The sequence below is a fragment of the Pogoniulus pusillus genome, chromosome 14 (genome assembly GCF_015220805.1).
Source record: "Pogoniulus pusillus isolate bPogPus1 chromosome 14, bPogPus1.pri, whole genome shotgun sequence".
NCBI classification, from domain to species: domain Eukaryota; kingdom Metazoa; phylum Chordata; class Aves; order Piciformes; family Lybiidae; genus Pogoniulus; species Pogoniulus pusillus.
The window spans coordinates 4458489-4479401 of NC_087277.1; the positions used below are offsets into that span (position 1 = coordinate 4458489).

Genomic DNA, 20913 nt, shown 5'->3' on the forward strand with positions numbered 1-20913 from the left:
TTTCTTCCTAATATCCAGCGTAAACCTGTCCTGGTGCAGCTTGAGAATCACAGACTCAAGTTGGACGAGACCTCTGAGATCATCCAGTCCAACCTAGCACCCAGCCCTATCCACTCAACCAGACCATGGCCCTAAATGCCTCAGCCAGGCTTTGCTTGAACATCTCCAGGGATGGCAACTCCACCACCTCCCTGGGCAGCCCATTCCAATGCCAATCACTCTCTATGCGAAGTACTTCCTCCTGACATCCAGCCTAGACCTCCCCTGGCACAACTTGAGACTGTGTTCTCTTGCTCTGTCACTGGGTGTCTGGGAGAAGACACTGACCCCCACCATGGCTACAACCTCCTTTCAGGCAGTTGTAGTCTGCCCTGAGCCTCCTCTTCTGCAGGCTGCATACCCCCAGCTCCCTCAGCCTCTCCCCACAGGGCTGTGCTCCAGGCCCCTCACCAGCCTTGCTGCCCTTCTCTGGACACCTTCCAGCACCTCAACATCTCTCTTGAATTGAGGAGCCCAGAACTGGACACAGCACTCAACTTGACCAGCGCTGAGTACAGGGGCAGAATGACCTCCCTGGTCCTGCTGGCCACACTATTCCTGACACAGGCCAGGATGCCACTGGCCTTCTTGGCGACCTGGCCAGGCTGCTGGCTCAAGTTCAGTCGGCTGCCAACCAGCACCACCTGCCCTCCTAATAACTTTAAAAAACACTGTTTTTAAATCGCACTGTCCCGAAGTGACAAAGGCCTGGCCCAAGCCCTCCTCAGGGCTGGCGGTCACTTCCCTTGGGGGGGAAGGAGGACGGCAGAGCGCAGACAGCCGGCGCGGGCAGGCAGCCCAGCGCGTCTATGCCGCCCTGCCGAGCGCTGTCTCCGCACAGACACAGCGTCGGCTCGGCCGGCTTCGGCTCGGCTGGCTTCGGCTCGGCTCGGCAGCCATTGGCCGAGCGGCCCAGGGCGGGAGCCGCTGGCATGGAAACGAGCGGCGATTGGCGCGGCGAGGGGCAGGGGCGCGGCCGGAAGGGGCGGGCCCGTCTCCCGGGTGACAGGAGGCCGAGATGGCGGCGCGGGAGGCGGCGGCGCAGCGCTGCGCGCCTGGCTTTGAATGAGGGGCGGCCAGCGCGGGCGGAGGCTGCGGGAGCGGCCGCCTCGGCCCCTGGCGCCCCGTGCGCTCTGTAGCGTCCCCTAGCCTCGGGACAGGTGAGCGGGGAGGGCTGCTTCCTTCGCTGCCGGGTGCCCACTTCCGCTCCGCCTCGGCGCGGCTGGGTTAGGGGTCCTGGCCTTGGCGCCTTCCCGCCGGGAGGGAGGCCCTCACGATTCCGTCATGCTAACACCCATCCCGTGCCTCTCCCTTCTTGGGACGTCTGTCCCGGGGCTTTGTGGCCGCCGCCTCGCCCAGTGGCAGGCCGGCCTGGCTGCCCCGGGACGGCGAAGCGTCTCAGCGAGGCGGGTCCGGTTACCTTCTGGGTGGAGGCGCGGGGGGAAATCTCGCGGCCTGGGCAGAACGTGAGGTGACTGACGAGGAGATAGGCAGCGCCTGGCCACTGCCAGGACTGACACGAGGAGATAGGCAGCGCCTAGCGACTGCCAGGACTGACACGTTGTGGGAAAAGATGGGGAGGAGGGACCGTTTCGCGTCAGAACTGGCGGGATTTAAGCTTTTTCTTGGTGTTTCTAGAGCTTCTGTGGGACTGGACTGCTTGGGGTTAGGTAGTTTGGAATTTTTATTTACTCGTGCTGAGCGACAAATTGCGTGAATGTTAGTGTGCAAGTTGCTTAGCACACTTTGAGAGACTTAAGAACAGGTCCCAGAAAACTTAAGTCCTGCTATCTGGCTTTTGTGCAGTCTCTAATATCACTGAGCCTGGGCTGTCCTGTAGAGCGGTGGGGCACTGATTCATAGTCATGAATTCACAGTGTAAGTGCTCCAGTTGCACATCTAATGAAAAATAGTGTATCTTCTGCTCTACAGTCCATCTGAATACTCTGGAAAGATGAAGGTGCCTGGTAGAGACTTCTCCATGTTGCACATCGTGTCTTCTTGTGTATCTTGACTCTAAATGGTGGTACTTGGGGAGATAGCAGATGCTGCAAGATGATTTTGTGGGAGCAACAGTGAGGGTGTGTTAATTTATCATCTCTGTCTTTCTGTGTAGGTACAAGTAACTTAAGTCCAGGGTGACTGATAAGAACTGAAACAGAACTGGGATCTCTCAAACTCTGATTCTGTGTCCAGTGTTGAAAAGGGAGTTACATAAATGCTAATGCACTATGTCAAAGACTTCTTGTAAATGTGAGCGAAGTAGCAGTATCATGGGATTGCATGACTTCAGTCTTCATATTCATTGTGCTGATTTTTAGGTGGCAATAGCCTATATAGATAGGGGATTGTCAAAAGAATGACTGTGGTTAGTCACTGGACAAAAACTTTTAACTAAGATTGCTTTGAAAATTAAAACTTGCACAATTTCGGAACATAAAGCTTCAAGAAGTCACATTAACAAAATTTGAACCATGTTGATTTTCCTGGAGAGACAGGGATGACAAGAGGTGGTATTATAGAATTTTTATGATTCCAGAAGTAGCATGCTTAATAAAAAAAGAAGTTGAAACTCTGTGTGTCATGTAACAGGTACATAGAAGTTAGGAATTGCCAGTGTGCACTGCTTTTTCACTACCTTTAGTTAAGAGACAAACATACCTTCTTTGATTGTGGTGTCCTGTGCAGCTCCTGATAGTCTTGAAATTTCAGCCTGGATGTGAGCACCTTTCATGACTTCACTCGCTCCCATAAATCACAGGCAAAGTAGTCTTCACTCCCAGCTGCCACAAAGCTGCCCAGTTAGGTGCTTGTGCTAAAAGTTATACCAGTACTATTGAAACTACAGTGCCTATTGCAAACATTCCCCAACCACCTACCTAGAGGAGGAGATACTTTATAATCTTCCCTTTGGATTCTGCTCCTTTCTTTAGTATGCTTTCAACATTCCTTCCTGCTGTCACTTGATCTGTTTGTCAAACTCCAAATTAAAGTCGTTCTCTTGTTAGTTTTTTTCCTTCCTCCTTCATTGTTTGCAATATTATGTTTCTATATAAAGTGATTAAAAAAAAGCTCAGCCAACTGAAAACATACACAGAATTCAGCCAGGAAGATGGGTCTGGAACCTTCTCATTAGGCTGCAGAATGAGAGTTACTCTCTTTGAGATGCAGAGGATGTTGGGTCTTTTGATACCTGACTGAGCACTGTTCCTGAATCATTATGCTGCCTTGTTAAAATTACAGAATGCTTATGTACATGTTGTACCTGATTTGGAGAAGGAATTGTGTGCTTGAAAATGAACAGACTTTCCAAGCTCTCTACTATCCTTCTTAAGCTTCTACATCCTGTAAACCTACTTGGGCTTCTTTAGATTTATGTGACCACTACTTTGGCAAATTTTTGTACAAAATGAACTTTTAAGAACTCCTACCATTGCCACTGAAACTTTGGAATAGCAATATGGCACTTGCTAGAGTTTCATCAGCTGTTCTAGTGAAAACATACTGGTTCTATTTTAAAGGTGATATCTAAAGAAAACTACAAAGTACAGATCAGTTAGCATTGTAGAGGAGCAGAGGAGGACAGGATAGATGCTCTGAGTGTTTTGACATCTTTTCAGGGACAGGAGATGAGTTCAGTGGGAGAAAATAAGTCTGTAAAGCAATTTTGATGCCACAGAGTGACTTGACTTTAGAATCAGCTTCTTTTGACAGTAGTGGTTGTGCTGTTAAGTATGAAAGAGGGAGTGCTTTTTCATATGACAATGTGATCACTGTACAGTGGTGGCCAGTGAGAGTCTTGCTTATTGCACTGTAGTTTAGTTACTCAAACTGTGCATGATATGGATGACTTGCTGGTTAGTGTCAGTGAAGTCAGAGGTGTCAGGTGTTCTAACAAGGCCAGTGCTGCAAGCAGTATAAAAATGTTTCAGTTCAATAAGCTTCTCAATTTCCCCCCTCCTTCACTATATTTCCTTTACGGATCCATAAAATGGTTTTATTTTTTTGGAAATCAGTTGCATCATTCTTCTGGCTTGGCTCCCAGTGTGTTTAACATCTTGCTGCTGCTGTGCTTAATCCTTTGTGCTCTCTTCTTCCCTGTGAGTAGCTGCTGCATTTTTTTTTTCGCTAATAGAAGGTAGTATGAGCTACACAAAGTCAAACTTCATCTAAACGTGGTGTCCGTTCCAAAACTGTTGGAATTGCAGTTGCATTGGCTGCTAGAATTAAATTAATCAAAATTCATGTCCCAATTTGCTCGTTTATTTATATCTGCTGTAATGGAACCTGAAAGTTCAGTTGACAGTAAGTCTGATAAATGTGATATTTTAGAAGCAGTCCCAATAATATGAGGATGAAAGCCTACCCCATTTTACAAATTGGAAGCTGAGCATGACGCGTGGTGTGCACAGTGGTGTATCTGGCTGACAGACAGCTATGAGGTGCTCTTCATTCTAGTCTGGTGTTTCTTTCACCTTTGCCTTTATCTGTTAAGAAATGATTTGATTATTTCTAGAGCACTGCTACTTTAAATGATGTCACTGTGCTCTTCTGTATCATAGTTGGCTGCTAATTTAACTGTAGTTCCTTCTGGGGGTTGATTATCAGGGAAAGTCTTAACAGAAAGAAAAGGAGGAATGAATGTTGTGGCCCTGCCGTTTAGTTTTACACAGCTCAGTATTTGTTCCTGTTCGTGAGATAAGGGAAATACACAGGCTGTCTTCTTTCCTGTGCTTAATAAAGGCATTAAAACAACAATGAACACTGAACAAGCTCAGTGTAATGGTATCAGGTGAATTAGGTTTGCAGTGACTTCAGGAAATACTAAAGTTCCAGTGCACTTGTACTCATACAACTGCTTCAGAATATGCAATTATTTACCTTTGAGAAAATAAATTAACAACTTAACCTAGCAGACCTGACGCATGCACCCCTCCCATCAAAGGCACCATGAAACCTCAAAACTTTTTTCTAACCTTTCCCTTTTCTTTATGGGCAGTGCTGTCCTTAGAGCAGCAATGCAAATACTGCAAGTGCTGTTTCACATGCTGGGGAGAGTGTTTGACTTGTTTTAATCTTGAGCCAGTAATTGGTTCAAGATTCTATTTTAAACAACTTTTAGCATATTGCTAAAAATTGATGCATATATACTGCTTCATATTTTAAATTAGTATTATAAAAACCAGGCTGATGAAACTACTTTTGAAAGGTGAGAGTTGTTTGTATTACTGTGGCATGTTGTTGCCAACATTTGTGTTGTGCATCTGACAATTTTTAGTGTTCAGTTCTTAAACTCTTTGAAAGACTACCATCAAAGCTTAGAAGGGGTAGGCAAAACAGCTGCCACAGTTGACATGAAATACAGCTACAACACAAGTAGGTTATGTGATTATGTGTCTCTCTCATCATAACTGCAATTCTTGCATGACACAGAAATTGGAGAGGAACAAGTTACCTGACTGTTATGAGGAATGACAGTAGCTATTGAGCCTTGCCAGATGGGCATAATGGTGATATTGGAAGTGTAGTCACTCACATACAGAAATGACCTGTGAAAAATCAATTAACTTCTGACAGCTGACTTTGTCAGCAGTGCAGTTCAAAAGCTTGCAAGCCAGACTTCTTGTGGATTCTGATTTTAGTTAACTTTATATTAGGAAGTCAGTGTAACATACAATTTAATACAAATGGAAAAGGAGAGAATTTGAAAAAACCAATGTCCTGTGTACAAAGGAATTTGAAATACTGATGTACTGTATACATATATACATTTGAATGTTGTTTTTATTTCAGTTCTGCATTGAGGTAGTAAACTGCCCAGTTTCTTAAAATTAAGTCACAAATAATATTGACTCTACAGAGGTTTTCAGATTATCATTATTTCCTAAACCAAAGTTTTTAATTAGTACATTGTGTTTTAATCTATGATCTCTCTGGAGTGCCCAGTAAGTCAGTTAGGTAGACTAAATAGTGGGCAAAGTGGCTTTACTCTTTCTAATATTGTGTACTTTCCTACTCTTTCCCTTCTGCCCCTCAAGCTGATACAAGAGTGAATTCTAACTTTAACTTTTAGAAAAGAGAACTGCCCATTTCATTCCTAACCACATTACTTTTTTTCACCAACAGCTTCCACTGTTTCTGAATCCTTCAAATTCTTGATTGGATGCATTTTCTTGTTACTTAGATATTATCAAAACTACTACTTTCAAAAAGTCAGAAAGTGCTGAAGCACAATATGAAACATTCTATCTTCAAAAGCTAAATGTTTTGGACAGTGTCTGTGGTATTCTTTGTGGGAAGTTTGACTGTTTGCTGTTCCTTTTAGAGGAAAGGCCCAATTAATACTCGCTGTTGGATGAGATTTTCTCCCATGAAACAAGATTAGTACAATGCTAGTGTTGAAGTAGAGGTGAATTGCATCCTGTGAGGCCATTCTCCCGAGATACAGCTTAGTAGTGAGGCCTGTACTTTGATGCTTCCTGGTTGGTTAGCCTTCAATTTTACAGTAAAAGGACTCATTTATTTAATACCCACTTCATATTATTTTTCAGTAGCAGAAATTGCTGATCTGGGCTGTATGTGAAGCAATATTGCCAGTACTGTGTTACTGCAGTGTTTAATAGTAGTTAGATGATCTAATAAAAGAGCACCAATAGAAGATAAATCTAAGCTCCATGAAGCTCACAAATTCCATTGTGTACTTTTTAATAAAATCCTCAGGGCAGTATTGGAGCAGCCTACCTAATGATCCACCTTCCTGACTCTTCCTAACTTAAAGCCTGGAATATAAAAAGTGATTTAAATGCCATAGCATATTTGAAATCAAGCTGTCCTTCCATGGAATCCATGGCCTGAGGAAAATGTCACAGGTCTGTCTTCTCTTCTCACCAGGAGGTATGTTAAACTTGCAACAAAAAATGTTGTTTTAAGTGTAGATATGTATATAATTAAAAGCTATTTTTGAAGCTTAGCCTCTATTTGTTCTGAAATGTTTGCCTGTAGAAGAGAGAAAAGCAAGTTTTGGATTACAGCACATTATTCTAACCAGTTGTACCTGTTTGAGGGGGTGTTTTGGAATAATGTGATACATAAATTCTCTAGATTGTCAGATTGACACTGAAGAATACCTATCAAGACAAGTGGCTTCAGCCCAAAACTAACTTTTTCTTGACTGAGTTTGCTAGCAACGATCCTGTCTGGCATAAGAGCATCACTAGGTCTAGGGGTTAATTGATGCTGTAGTGCACACAGGGCTAGCAGTCTCTCTTTGATTTTTCAGGGGTGCTGGCTCTAAAACGAGCAATATTTGTCCTCATCATACATTTCCATCAAAATGGGAACTAAATTTCAATGGCTAGTTTCGGGTTCTGTTATGAAGTCTAAATTTGTACTTTGTACATGCAGGATTTGCTCAAGCGTGAGCTTCTTGCTGATGACTCTTCAGTGAGTGTTGAGTGCTGTTGTTAGTGTCTCCAACAGTTCAGCTCTAAAGTCAATGCAGCTGATTACCCACAATTGTCTTTTTATAAGATCTTTAACTGACTTTACCTTTGATCTTTAAAAGCCCCAGCATTAGGTACAGCAGTGATAGTAGGCAGATAGCATCTTTGCTCCAGACACTTCCTTTCTTTTCTTGCATTAATACAGTTTCACAGAATGCTACTCGCTGAGGAACTGAGGAAATTGAATTTCAGATGTATAATCCTCTACCTTTTGACTTTTTTTCTTTTGCAGGAAGGGTTTTTCACCATGGCCATAACACAGTTTCGACTCTTTAAAATCTGTACTTGCCTGGCAGCAGTGCTTTCTTTCATTAAAAAGTTAATATGCAGGTAAACAAGTCATATTTAATTTGGTTACCTTTTTGATTGTAATTGTGGGTTTGTGCACTCCTTTCCTGCTCCCGCTCACCATTTTACCCCGTTATGATTTTATTAATTGCTAAACAATCAAGACAGATCAAAACTAAGTCACATGCATTCTTTAAGCTGGATATTACTTCAGAGTTCAAAACTCTCTATTCACCATTCTAGTGTGAATGCAGTAAGCATTCAAAAAACCCTCAGGAGTTATGATTGTGTAGTTGTAGAGTTCAACGGTGCAGCAGCAGAGCATCTTGGATTTGTGCTGTCGTGTGAACTACTGTTGCTTCTTGCTGCTCTTGTAGAATGTTGTTTTGCATAGATAGCAGTCTAGAGAAATGTATTCTGCTCTTGTGTATGATGACTACTGATTTACTAGTGAAGTTAAGGCATCTGCAGAACGTGATAGAGGAAAAAAAACCCTATTTATTTCTCATTCACCTTTACTTATTCCAAGAATAAGAGGAGGCACTCAACTGCTTAGTGAATTCACTGCAGACAGTGACACTTAAAGATACATTTTAATGCTGTATGCAACTATATAGATGCCAGCCTTTGTTCTGTGATTTGAACTCCAAGTTTAAATTAAGAATACTTGCTGTCCAAACTCTAAAAAGTAGAAACACTGAGTTGATGGATAGGTTCTATATTATCTATATATCTTCTGTATTCATCTCTTTAAGTGTCAAGGTAGCTTTTATAAGCAGATTAATTGTTTACTAGGTGTAATTGACAGTATTTTCCTCTGCCTTTCAACTTTTAAATGAACTTAATCCTTGAAATGAACAGCTGAGGCACTGCTTAGGACAAAAAGTAGGAAAACTTTTCTGTGAATAACATGTAGTTGAAAGAATGAAAATGTAATAACTTTCACATAAGCAAGTTGGTGGATAAGCTTAGTTCAGTCTGTTAACTACAGATGTTTCTCTTATTTAACATAGCTTGTTAAATTTTGCTTTCCTGTAATTCAGCCTTGCCTATGGGTATGCCTGATAAGGAGCAAATGTGATTTAGCTAAATATGCATTTTAATTCAGTGGATATGAGCTAGTACTTAATCTTTTATATAGTTTACTGTAACTTTCATTTAAACAAGAGCCTGCAGAGATTGTGCATCTTTCTAGTCAGTATAAAGCCTACATACAATATTAGTCATCCCCTTAATTAATTTTTTTTTTATAAGCAGCTACTGTTTCCAAGAAGTAAAAAGTATAAATATGAAGAGTTGAAACTTCTTTTTGTTTAAAATCTGTAGCAGATATGTCCGGGTGCTGCTAATTAGTGAGAAGATCAAAACCAAGAATTACTGAAGCATTTGACATTCAGAGCAGTGATCAGTATCTCTACAGTGAATTCCAACTAAGAATATTTTAATCATTGGTGTTATTTTTGAAAACTGTCATGAAATAAGCATCTAGGTGGTTTATTTGCAATCCACTGGTGCTTGTTTTCAATGAAACGTATTTGATACAGTTGCTGAAATGCTTCCATTGAAACAATACTCTTCAGAGTAGAAGTGTATAATGAGCAGAAGCCATTGACCTGCATAATCTTGTGCTACTGTTTAAACTTTGAGGGGAAAGGAGCTTTAGAGAGGCTTTCAAATCAAGCAGCTCAGTGGTTTGTTAGACACAGCATGACCACAAGCAGAAAAAAAAATCAGTTTACAGTAGAAATAGTTATCTTTGAGCAAATGTAGTTCCATTGTGATGGCGTCAGTAAACGCTGGCAGTCTAAAAACTTTGACTGCGTGCAAATAATTGAGTTAATTTGTCCATTCTTTTAAAGTTGCTTCTCTATTTCCACTTCAATTTGAAAAGTAAATTGCACTTTGAAAGTCCCTTGAGCGCTGCTTTAAATTCGTGATAAAATTCCTTTTGTTTTTTTTAGCAGACTTTAAATGGCAGTAGTTAATACTAAGGTAGTTAAAGCACTTAATGTTTTAGCCATGAATTTTTTCAGTAGTGCTGTTCTCAGACTTCCTTTTTGTTTTTTTTAAACTTAGTGCTCATGTTTTCAGAGCTTGGAGGAATCCTACATTTTTCTTTCAGGTCTGGAAGAGGGCGAAAGTTAAGTGGAGACCAAATAACTTTGCCAACCACGGTGGATTATTCATCTGTTCCTAAACAGGTAATTGCTTAAGTAAGTGGTGGGTGACTTAACAGATAATCACTTAACAGAGTGATTATAACAGTTCTACAACAGGATTGGTATATATCTGAGAATCATATTATTTATGTTAGATGATGTTAACTATGTATCTTAGCAAAATATAAAGGGACAAGTTTTTATTTGCAGATAATAGTAACTTGTACCATATTGTTCTGTTCAGCCTGAAGTAGAAGACTGGTCTTCATGGGATGAAGATGCACCTACCAGTGTGAAGATTGAAGGTGGTAATGGTAGTGTGGCTGCTCAGCAAAATCCTTTGGAACAAATGGAACCTGATTATTTCAAAGACATGACACCAACTATAAGAAAAACTCAAAAAGTGAGTATTGCAGCTCTGCTTGTGAAGGATTTTCCTTGCTTTAAAATAAGCTATAAGTAAATTGGCAATTTACAGGAAGTGCTGATGGTAAAATTAAAGTGTCCTATTGAAATTAAAATGGTGCTGATGTGTAGTCTAACATGTCCAATTAAGAATACTGACTCTTTGAGATGTTATGTCATGATAATAAATGTTTGCATTTTTAATGTTGATGTTATTCAAAACTTATGAATAATTTCATGGTCTGAAGGCTCTGGCAAGTATAATGTGAAGAACCCTCAATCAGTTCAATTCTGAAAGTTGAACCACTGCACTAGGATACTTGAGCTCATTATGATATGATGACATATCATGTCCTGTTCTGCTAGAATTTGATGTAGCAGCACTGTTGGTTCAGAAAGAATGGTTACTTGTTACACAAAGTTGTACCAGGAAGGCTGGTGGTGGGGAGCAGTTATGTCAAAATACTTTGCTCTTCAAATGTCCATTTTCACTATGGAGACAAGAGAGAAGGACATATCCATGAGAGCATCAACACTGTAAATATTAAACTTCTGGTAACTGCAAGTTTTGGTTCTGTGCGCCAGTCTTCCAGCTGAGTACTTACAGGGCTTTGGAGACCACAAAAGCAACAAGTACTAGAACAGGTTACCAGAAAGGTTGTTGAGGCTCCATCTCCAGACATTTTCAAGGCCCAAGTGAATAAGCCCCAAATACCTTCATCAGCCTCAGAGCTGACAGTGCTTTGAGGAGGAGGTTGGCTTCATCGGTCAATCTCCATGTGGTCCTGTGAACTGGATATGATACCAGGGTCATTTTATATTCAAGATCTGTGGTATTTTCTAGACTAAATTATTCTAAGAATTTTTTTCTCCCAACATTTGTGGAGCAGAGGAAGACTGTGTAGAGGTAGATTTCTCCTCCATATCTAATGGCATTTTTTGCCTAGTAGAATGAGCTTCAGGTTGAGATCAAAACTTAAGTCCATGCTGTTTGAAAACTGTATACAGGGTTTAGTTTCAGTGTATCCCTAGGGATGAGTGCAAGAAATTTCTGCTAACTTGACCTTGTTACCTCACTTAAATACTAATTCATGTTTGCATTTCCACCAAATCTAGGTTTAATACAAACCTTAAGATCTGAGGTGGAATCTACTCATGTTACCACTTACGTTTACAATGTTTAGAAATGGAGCTTCCATCAGATAACATGGTCTGTCATTCCTAAGTAAGATGATCTAGTCCTGTTTCCTTTCTTGCATTGGTACTAGCATTTATACAGCCAGTGGAACTCTGAATCTACCTCTTCTGGAAACAACAGAAACTTAAAGTAGGCTAAACCAAATGAGTGACTAAGTTTGTATCTTGAGATCAAGCCAAGAAAGGGATACATGATCTTGGCAACTATGTTAAATTTACTGGTAAACCTTTTAGGAGAAGTATTAGTGTATGTTTTTCAGCCAGATCAGTACAGGGCTTTACCAGTTGTGATAGTGAATACCTGACTGAATTACACTGCAACTATTGAAGCATAAATTTGTCTTCACAGGTATACTGTTGAAGATGTTGAAAGCTCATTCTAAGTGCAAATAGCACAGTCCTCAAGAGTGGTATCTTACAGTGACCTTTTGTGGAAGCAGGATTTCTCCAAGGAACATGTTATAAAATGTGTAGCTTGTATGAGTACTGGGAGTCATGACTATTTAGTCTGTAATTCTTTGTGCCATTCTCTCTTAATCATAGGTTTCCATGTGACCTAAGAAAAAGGTAGTGGGGACAGGAAAGAGTTCCTGTCTTTTGTGTTCATCCTCTCCTATTTTTCAGTTTGTGTGGCTGCTTAGCTTCTCAAATCTCAGCACACCTGAGATGCAGTGCTGTGTAGCTAGAAGTGTTTTTGAAGGTACATGGTCACCAAGGAGTCTGCAGTGCTTTGACTGTGGTAACTTTTTGTTGCTTTCTTGAATGTTTTCAGATAGTTATTAAAAAACGAGAGCCTTTAAACTTTGGGATTCCAGAGGGAAACGCAGGATTCTCTAGCAGATTAGCAGCTACACAAGATATTCCTTTTATTCACCAGTCTGTAAGTATGCTTCAAGTATTCATCTTGTATTTAAAAGTTAAATGGCTGTTCTGTAGAAGTAGTGTGCCTAAGGGCTTCATTGTAGGGAGCAAGGGGAATAGATATGCAGTCATGTAAATTATTTTAAAATGGAGTATTTGGTTCAAAGCAGTGAAGTTGTTCATCTGATTTGAACTAACTTATTCTACTGAAAAACTTAACTAGATCAATAATAGAGGTAAAAAACTTCCACACACTCATATCCTTGCAAGTCTTATGAAACAAAGGACAATACCTTTTCTGAATTCTACACACTAAGTTCCAAAAGAAGTGTAGAAGACTTCTTTTATGTGATGGTTTGGGACTTTTTTTTGTTACTTTGGCTTTATCTTGGTCTCATTTCTAACTTCCTGCTGCTTGCTTCCTTTCTATAGGAATGGTATTCTAACAGCTTCCTAATTTTTGGTCTTTTAGCTTTAAAATAGTCTAGTTGCCTATCAACCTGCCTGTCCAGGTGAAGAAGCCGTCCCTCCTTTCCTCTTTACCTTTTTGACAGTGTTTCTGCTTTGATTAACACAGTCCACAGAAGATTTTTAGGCAGAAAGTAGTGGTCAGAATACTTCTACCACTTCCTTAGACTGTCCATAATGAAAATTATTCAGGAAAGTAATTCTAGTGAAGTAAAAGCAGCACTCAGGTGATACTGGATGTGGATATACATGTTGGTTTGTCCATGTAATTTCCAGAGATCACTTTCAGTATCTGCACCAGTCTGTGTTCTCTGCTCTCTCCCCTTCCCTCCTTAACCACCAGTAGAATCAGAAAAACTGTCCAAAAATTAACTGGAAAATGTTAGTGTTGGGACAGGGTAAGAAGTATAGACAGTAAGCTGAGAAGTACTGTCATATCTCAAATACATCTGGAAGTCTGAAGCATTAAGGTTACAAATTAAAGTGTTTCATCTATTTTTCCCATGTGCTTCTCTTCTGTTATTTCAGCCTGAACTGGGAGACTTGGATACTTGGCAAGAAAATACTAATGCCTGGGAAGAAGAGGAAGATGCTGCCTGGCAGGCAGAAGAAGTTCTTAGGTAACTGAAAAGAATGTTGCACCATGTAAACTTTTTACCTGTGAAAGAATCAAATATGGATTTGTTTGTTGTAACACCTTTCTGTTAAGTGCTAGGGATTGTTGAACAATTAAGACAAATTATTTTTATGCATCTAATCTCTATGTAACTGGTACTTGGCAGAATTCATTTTATATCTAATGAATTTAGTAGATGAGATAGTAAGGGTGAAATCTTAGCCTCACTGGAGCACTGGAACAAGAAACATTGCCTCTGTCCACCTCCCCAGCCCAAACAATTCAGTATGTGCAAATAAGGTGTTTCAACTAAAGTAAAATACCACTGGATGCCTTTAAAGGTCATAACCATGTGCTCTTAAAATAAAAATAGTTCAGGACAGACGGTGATAGAAGGTGAAATGATAGGGAGGATCTGTGGTCTTCTAGCTAATTAAACTAGCTGATAAGACTTGAATGTAAAATCAGTGTCTTGTACAAAGTTAGTAAATACTTCATCTGTCCTGTTTGTGTTCTCTTTTTTCCCCTCTTAATAACATATGGAAGGAGTGTGAAGGGTAAAGAGGTGCAGATTGAGTTAAATCAGTCACTGTGATTTGAATTGTGACTCATGTTAACCTGCTTCATTTCAAGGTTTATCAAATTAATAATTGCTTTCTGCATCATCAATTAATCTGCCTCAGATGGCTCAATCTTCCTAAACTGTTCCCATTGTGCTCAGGAAATCAGAAATACACGGTGGGACAATAGTGATAATATGAAATAAGGATGGGATGTATTCAGCAATCATCATAAAACTTTGAAGATTTAAAGGAAAAAAGATGTATTTGAGGAAGAAAAAGAAAAGTATTCTAGTCAACTATTTATTGGAATATCTGGGAAAAGATAGTTTTTTAATCAATAGAATAAAAGAGAAGTCACCAGCACACTTTTGGTGCCTTAATGAGAGATAATATATTCAACCTGTTCCATTTCTGTCAGTCTTGATCAGCAGCAATTTAATGTGTGTGAATAGGGTTGTAATGCAAATATTTTCTGTTAACTCAGTCATACCTCTGCACATACATTCTGGTCAGTATCATGGGTTGTGGTTTGGGGTTTGTGTTGGATGTTTTTGTTTGGGTGTTTTTGATGTGTGTTTTTTTTTTTTTTTCACTTCAGCAATGCAACTCTTTCATTTATGCATCAGAAAACTGCAGGCTTTGTGGTATGAATGATGTGACTTTAGGCTGTGTTTGTTCTAAGGATAGGGGTCTTTTCCTGCAAAGAATATCAATAAGCTCAACAACTGCTCTAAAGTGCAGTTTTCTGAGACTTAGTCTGTAATGCACCAGACAAAGAAAATAAAAGACAATGAAAAATACTTCTTTTTTGAAGAGAAAGGAAACAATAACTTTGCTAACAGAGGCTGCATTGAACTTTATTCAGCCTTTACGGATGTTTTTAGGAGTATGAAGAGAGATGTTTAAACTTTCTAAATTAGGGGCTTGTCTTATTGTAATTAGCTGCTGAAAACAATCTTGTGTGTACATATACCAGTTCATTTTTGGAATGTAAAATTTGTGTAGTGGATAATCCAAAATATTTTTAACTGCTAGGTTCATGCTCTAAGAACACTCAAAGAGACCTCTTATATGATGATAGTAGTGGGATTTTTTCCACACACCCTGTTTCCAAAGTGTCATCTTTTTGGGTTGAAGCTGTTCTAAAGATTTCAGCCTGTCATATTTACTGTTGCAAGGCTTCAGCTCAAGTACTTAATTTTCTCAGAATTCCTCCCTGGCCTTACCTGGAAGTATCAATATTTACTTGTTTTGAAAGGGATGTGTATGTGTCCTATGAATTCAAGTAAATAGAAGGAGCAGGATCAGAACTGTCACTGCCTGTATTACATACCACTTGGCCAGCTATGAATGGCCACTTTAGTACAGCTGATCATTGTGTAAGCTATATCCCAGCTGTGGGAAGTAAAACCTTTGTTTTCTTTGTGACAGGTCAAGTGACAGTGTTTTTCTTTAACTGAGGAAAGTGCTGACTGATTTTTCAGCAAGATTGGTACAAAAAAACTGGATTTACAGTTGCTCTTGCAGCAGACATCTGTGGTATAATTAACACCTGACATTTAATATAAAAATGAAGTATAGTCCCCGACAGGCCTGGCTCTGTTTTCAACAGACTGTAGCAAAGAAGTGATCTGGAGTCTCTTTTAATTCTGCATCTTGGTCTACAAAATGTTCTGAAGATTTCAGATGCTGAATGGGGGACAAAGTCCCTCTTGCCTTCCAGAGTGTTAATGCAGACTGTACTCCAGCAGTTTTTGTTGAGATTAAAATGAGTGTACAGAAAAAGAATTTCCCTTAGCTAGCTGTGCCTGAGTACCTTTTGGTGCTCGGGTTCTCAGCACATAGACTGGAATAATTTTGGCGCACTAGTGTGCTGACCAGTTGTGCAGAAATGGGCTGTGGCTAGCTAAATAGAGAGAACTGCGTTTTGTGGCCTCTCTGGTGACTTAATGCATGTGGCTAACAGTTGAAATAAGAATGCAGACTAAGCCAAACGTTTCCTGGAATCAAAGCATGCTGAAAGACAGCACTGAGGAGTAGGTTACTAATGCCTTTAAAGTTCTTGTGGTTAGTGGTTTGCTTTTTTTTCCCCCTTCAGTTCTCAGCAGGTTCTGTGCTGAAATTTTCCAGGCAGTGAGGAATTGGTGCAGTGGATAATAAGCTGGATTTTCAGTTAATTGAAGTCAGTTAGAACTTAATTTCTTCTGCAAATTGTGGATAACTGTCTGCACCTTTTAGACTTAGTAATCCACTGATGTATCTTTACAGTAAAGTTAAGTGCTGGTGCTTTTTCAGTTGTGAAGTAAAAGCCAAATGGTATGAAATAGTTCTTACTACAGTTACACAGAAAGTATACACTAAATAAACATAGTGGAATAAGAATGTCTGCTAACAGTGTTTGAATTATAGTTCCTGCAATGTGTGTTCTGCTAACCAGTTAAATTCAGCTTTTTTGGGGCATAACTTGTGTTAGGAATGCAAAGAAAAGTTGACATCAGGAAATAACTTTCCTGGTTTGAACAATTTGTATCATTCCATCCGAGCTCTGCTGAATTCCTTGTTCTGGAACCTAGAAGAGTGAGCCAGATATAGCTGCAGTTAGGCTGCAGATATAACTGCATCATAGGCTCTTCCTTTATTATGAAATGAAAGCTAAATGAGTCTGAAAGGTAGTAACTTTGTGTTGAAAACATACAGAAAGTGTGGAATAGAGATCAGTGTTTTAAATAATGGCCAAGTAAAAGAGCAGTGGAAAGATAATCACTTTATGCTAAGCTACTCGTTCATATATTTTGGTGACCAATTCCTCTGTCCGAGATGAAATCCAATAAAATTACTCGGCCAGCAGAGGGCATGGAAAACTTACTTCTCTATGCAGGTTTGCTTGGTTACTGTTGATTTTGTGGGGTGTTTTGTGTGTGTGTTCATTTGGTTTTGTTTGTTTTGTTGGGGTATTTATCTCCTTATAGGAGGGGAAAGAAACATGGTTTGATATGGCTTTCGTCGTTTAAAATTGCAAATGCTTAGCAGCATTGCTTAACACCTTTTGTGGCTGTCTTAACATGTGGCTGATGTACATACAGCTTCTTTTGGATGGGGCTGGGTGGTGGGTTGGACTTCATGGTCTTGGAGGTCTCTTCAGCCTGGTTGATTCTACTGTAAGCTGGCAAATGTTATTACTCTGCATAGACTGGGCTGACAGCACTGTCAACTATCTGGCTTTCTGGTGGAATAGTGTCACGATGTCAAAAAAGCCCCTTTGAGCTTCCATTAACTTGGGAGATAGATGCTGATGTGAATGACTAATTTCATTCTTTTGTGACAGACAGCAGAGCAGCTTAATACAGTGTAGGAAAACTTCCAGCCATTAATATTCAATCAAGGGAAACCATAAAGTTATTTAAGTGCAGTTCCTCTGTTGTCCAGCAAAAAGATAATGTGTAGTCTTCATACCTCATATATTTGTAAGTCTTGAGTTTGTCCATAGATGAAATCTACTGGAGAAGTTTTCAGTTCTATATATTTTATACACTGAAGTAGGTGTACACAGGTTATTTAGGTGCACTGGAAGTTAAAGAGATACTGCCTTGTCAATTAGCATTCTTTATTGTGTTTTACTAAGTAAAAGAGCTATTCTTACTGAATAGCTGTTAAACTTCAACTTTTCAGGTTGATTAAGCTTCATTTTTATTTTTAAAGTCCTCTTAAAAGCAACTTAGAATTATTTTTTTCATGCTTAATAAACTGAATCCAAAGCAGGAGTGACCTCCTTAAGCCATTCTACTACTGCCTACACAACATAGCAAAACTGCAGTGTGCCACGCGGAGAATGGATACAGGAGTGCAGATCCAGTTGCTACCCCTGTGCCACTCACTGAAGTGTTGCAGCTGAAGCTAGGCAATAAAATGAGTGGATTTTTGTTGTGTGGGTTCCCTCCCCTTTTTTTTTCTAGTCATGTATCTGTTGAAATTGGAAACCCATTTCTAGAGACAGTAGATGAACTATCAGATAGTGATGTCTGGGCTTTATAGCAGTGATGAGAGGTAATGTGAAAAGGATACACAACTGAATACTTTTATTTCCTTAAAGACTACTGTTGGTATTTTTACTAAACAGTACAGTACAGCACATCCCAAACACATGAATGAGGGTATTAGAGGTTATCATCTCATCTGATCATGAGGAAGATGCTTGTAGTACTTGTTTTACAAAGAAGATAACTACTGATGCCCCTGCTGAGGGAAAAGGAGGGCCAGAAGTCAGTGTTCTAGACAAGCTGAACTGTTTTGGTCTGTATTTGAAAAGACAGCTGATCTTGCTACTCAAAGCATTAGGCAGACTTGTTCTCTTTTGTAAATAGCTCCAGACCTCATAACTGTCCTGCACTCCCACTGATTCACTTACTCTGACAATAGAGTGGCTTTTAGCTTGTGAAATAACTGAACAGATATTGCTGCCTAAGACTAGATGAATCTGAAAAAAAGACTTCTGCACAATGAAAGCATTACTGAATGAGGTTAGGCTCAGAACAGTTAAATAAATCTCTGTTTCTACTAGTTATAATAACCTGTTTTTTTGATAGGAACTTAAGGTTTGACCATGCTGGAAATTGGATTCCTGTGTTACTTAGCAATTCTTGTTTTCTTTAATTACAGGCAACAGAAGATAGCAGAAAGGGAAAAAAGAGCAGCAGAACAGCAACGAAAGAAAATGGAGAAAGAGGCCCAAAGGCTAATGAAAAAGGAACAAAACAAAATTGGTGTAAAACTGTCCTAACAGAAACCAGGCACCAATGGCAGTGAAAAAGAGAATTTCATCTCTACAACATACATATTGGTATTGATTTAAGTATTTCTAGGACTTCAACACACTGCTTGGTTTCAGTGCATTCTTCAGGTCATCTCAGAAGCCAGGATTCCCCCCCAGATATCTTGAACTATTCGTAGTGGTTCTTAAAAGAGGGAAAAAAAAATCCACAGAAAATCATGCCTTGGTGGAATGTTTCCTGCAATAGTCCTGTTCCAGCACCCTTCTTTGCAGCAAAAGTGAGTGAGCAAGGATGTTGATTGAAAAACAACTCTAATGAACAGCTCAATCCTAGAGAAAAGAATGTAAATATTCAGCGGTGGGAAATCTACTGTATTGTCTGTGCTTACCTGAAACATGTAATTAAACAGTTTTAAAGAACCCTTTGCTTCCTGCCTGATAAAGAGTGTCTGTCTTTTCCTAAAACTATTTAGAAGTACTTGAGTTTTCCATAGGAGATCATCTTGACCTTTGCAGAAGACAATTACTTCTGTGATCTGTGACTCTGAATGTACTTTTGGTCGAGTGCAAGTTGCAGCTGAATGCTAAAGCAAATTTCTTATCACTTTGTCACTTGCAGTTGTCTGTGCTACCCTGCCCATTTATGTGAGACACTGCAATGCCTACCAGCAGCAGTATCCCTACACAACAGTGTTGGACATGGCTCCTTTCTTAGGAAGGCTGTTATCAACATATGGGAGTGATTTAATCACTTCTATTGGTAAGTTTGTATTTCTAGCAGAAACACTCACTTCCTACAGTTGGTGGGGGGGAAGTGAAAATCCTCACCCCTCATACCTGTTGCATAGGTATTATAATTGAGGAATAGTCCTCTTAATCAAGCTACTGTGAAAATTGTCAGTTAACATCCCATCTGGGATTGTTTAGCCTAGAGAAGAGGAGGCTCGGGGGCGACCTCATTGCTGTCTACAACTACCTAAAGGGAGGTTGTAGCCAGGTGGGGTTGGTCTCTTCTGCCAGGCAAGCAGCAATAGAACAAGGGGACACAGTCTCAAGTTGTGCTGGGGGAGGTCTAGACTGGATGTTCGGAGGAAGTTGTTGGCAGAGAGAGTGATTGGCATTGGAATGGGCTGCCCAAGGAGGTGGTGGAGTTGCTGTCCCTGGAGGTGTTGAAGCAAAGCCTGGATGAGGCACTTAGTGCCATGGTCTAGTTGATTGGCTAGGGCTGGGTGCTAGGTTGGACTGGATGATCTTGGAGGTCTCTTCCAACCTGGTTGATTCTGTGATCTCAAACTGTATTTTTTGGCACACTTACTGTATGTACACTGGAATTCCTCTGAAGTGTGCATGATAAAAATGCAGTAGAAGACAACAACAATTTTAATGAAGAAGGAAAGTTTAATGTCTGCTGGAAGGGAGGAAAGGAGTCTGTTTTTTGTGTGCAGCTCAGCTTCAGTGAATGCCTTCCCCATCTCCTGTAGTGTGTGTGCTGTTGTGCCTGAATTCATTGGGTTTTACGGATTTCTTACCTTGTGACATCAGTGAAAACAGCAAATGCTGTGCCTGAAACTTGTTCCCTGTGCATACAGGGAGCAGTGATGTACAACTTCAGTGGGAAGGGTTGGGAGGCCATCTGGCTAGGTCCTGCCTGCTGAGAAAAACAGCATTTTTAATGGAGTTGTGGCACAAGTTTTACTTTAAAAAGTAACCGAGGAAACAAGATAGTGAGAGCTGCCCTTAATGGTCTTAGCCATGGAGAAAAGTTCTAAGTGTTTAGTATGCTTCTACTGCTTCTTAAAATCTTGCACAAGCCAACTGGTTTGACTGCAGTTTTAGTTAGGTAACACATCTCAAGGACTATTTTCATACCTTCTAAAAGGCATTTAAACATTTATCAGTATGCACTTTGGGGAACATTTTCTGCAGAAGTACTGTGCCTGGAGCAGAATGGATGACTACAGCCTATGGACACTGAACAGTGGTGTAAAAAGCAAGTTCCTAGTACACACCTGTGAAGTATCTGATGGTGGAGAGGAGATAGGGAGAA

General features: G+C 40.1%; 1 protein-coding gene across 3 annotated transcripts; it reads left to right on the forward strand.

Moving 5' to 3' along the window:
* The first annotated feature begins 1019 nt into the window (after positions 1-1019).
* Positions 1020-19286, forward strand: EBAG9 (estrogen receptor binding site associated antigen 9). Of its 3 annotated transcripts, XM_064154165.1 has the most exons (8): positions 1020-1199; positions 6760-6933; positions 7774-7871; positions 9952-10030; positions 10233-10391; positions 12363-12470; positions 13448-13539; positions 18755-19286. In XM_064154165.1, exons 3-8 carry the CDS (start codon positions 7789-7791, stop codon positions 18873-18875), a joined length of 642 nt encoding a protein of 213 aa, XP_064010235.1. In that variant the 5' UTR covers positions 1020-1199; positions 6760-6933; positions 7774-7788; the 3' UTR covers positions 18876-19286. The 3 variants fall into 3 exon arrangements, with proteins under 3 accessions (XP_064010235.1, XP_064010236.1, XP_064010238.1); XM_064154166.1 differs by lacking the exon at positions 6760-6933; XM_064154168.1 differs by lacking the exons at positions 1020-1199; positions 6760-6933 and having other exon boundaries at positions 7785-7871; positions 9906-10030.
* Positions 19287-20913: the final 1627 nt, after the last annotated feature.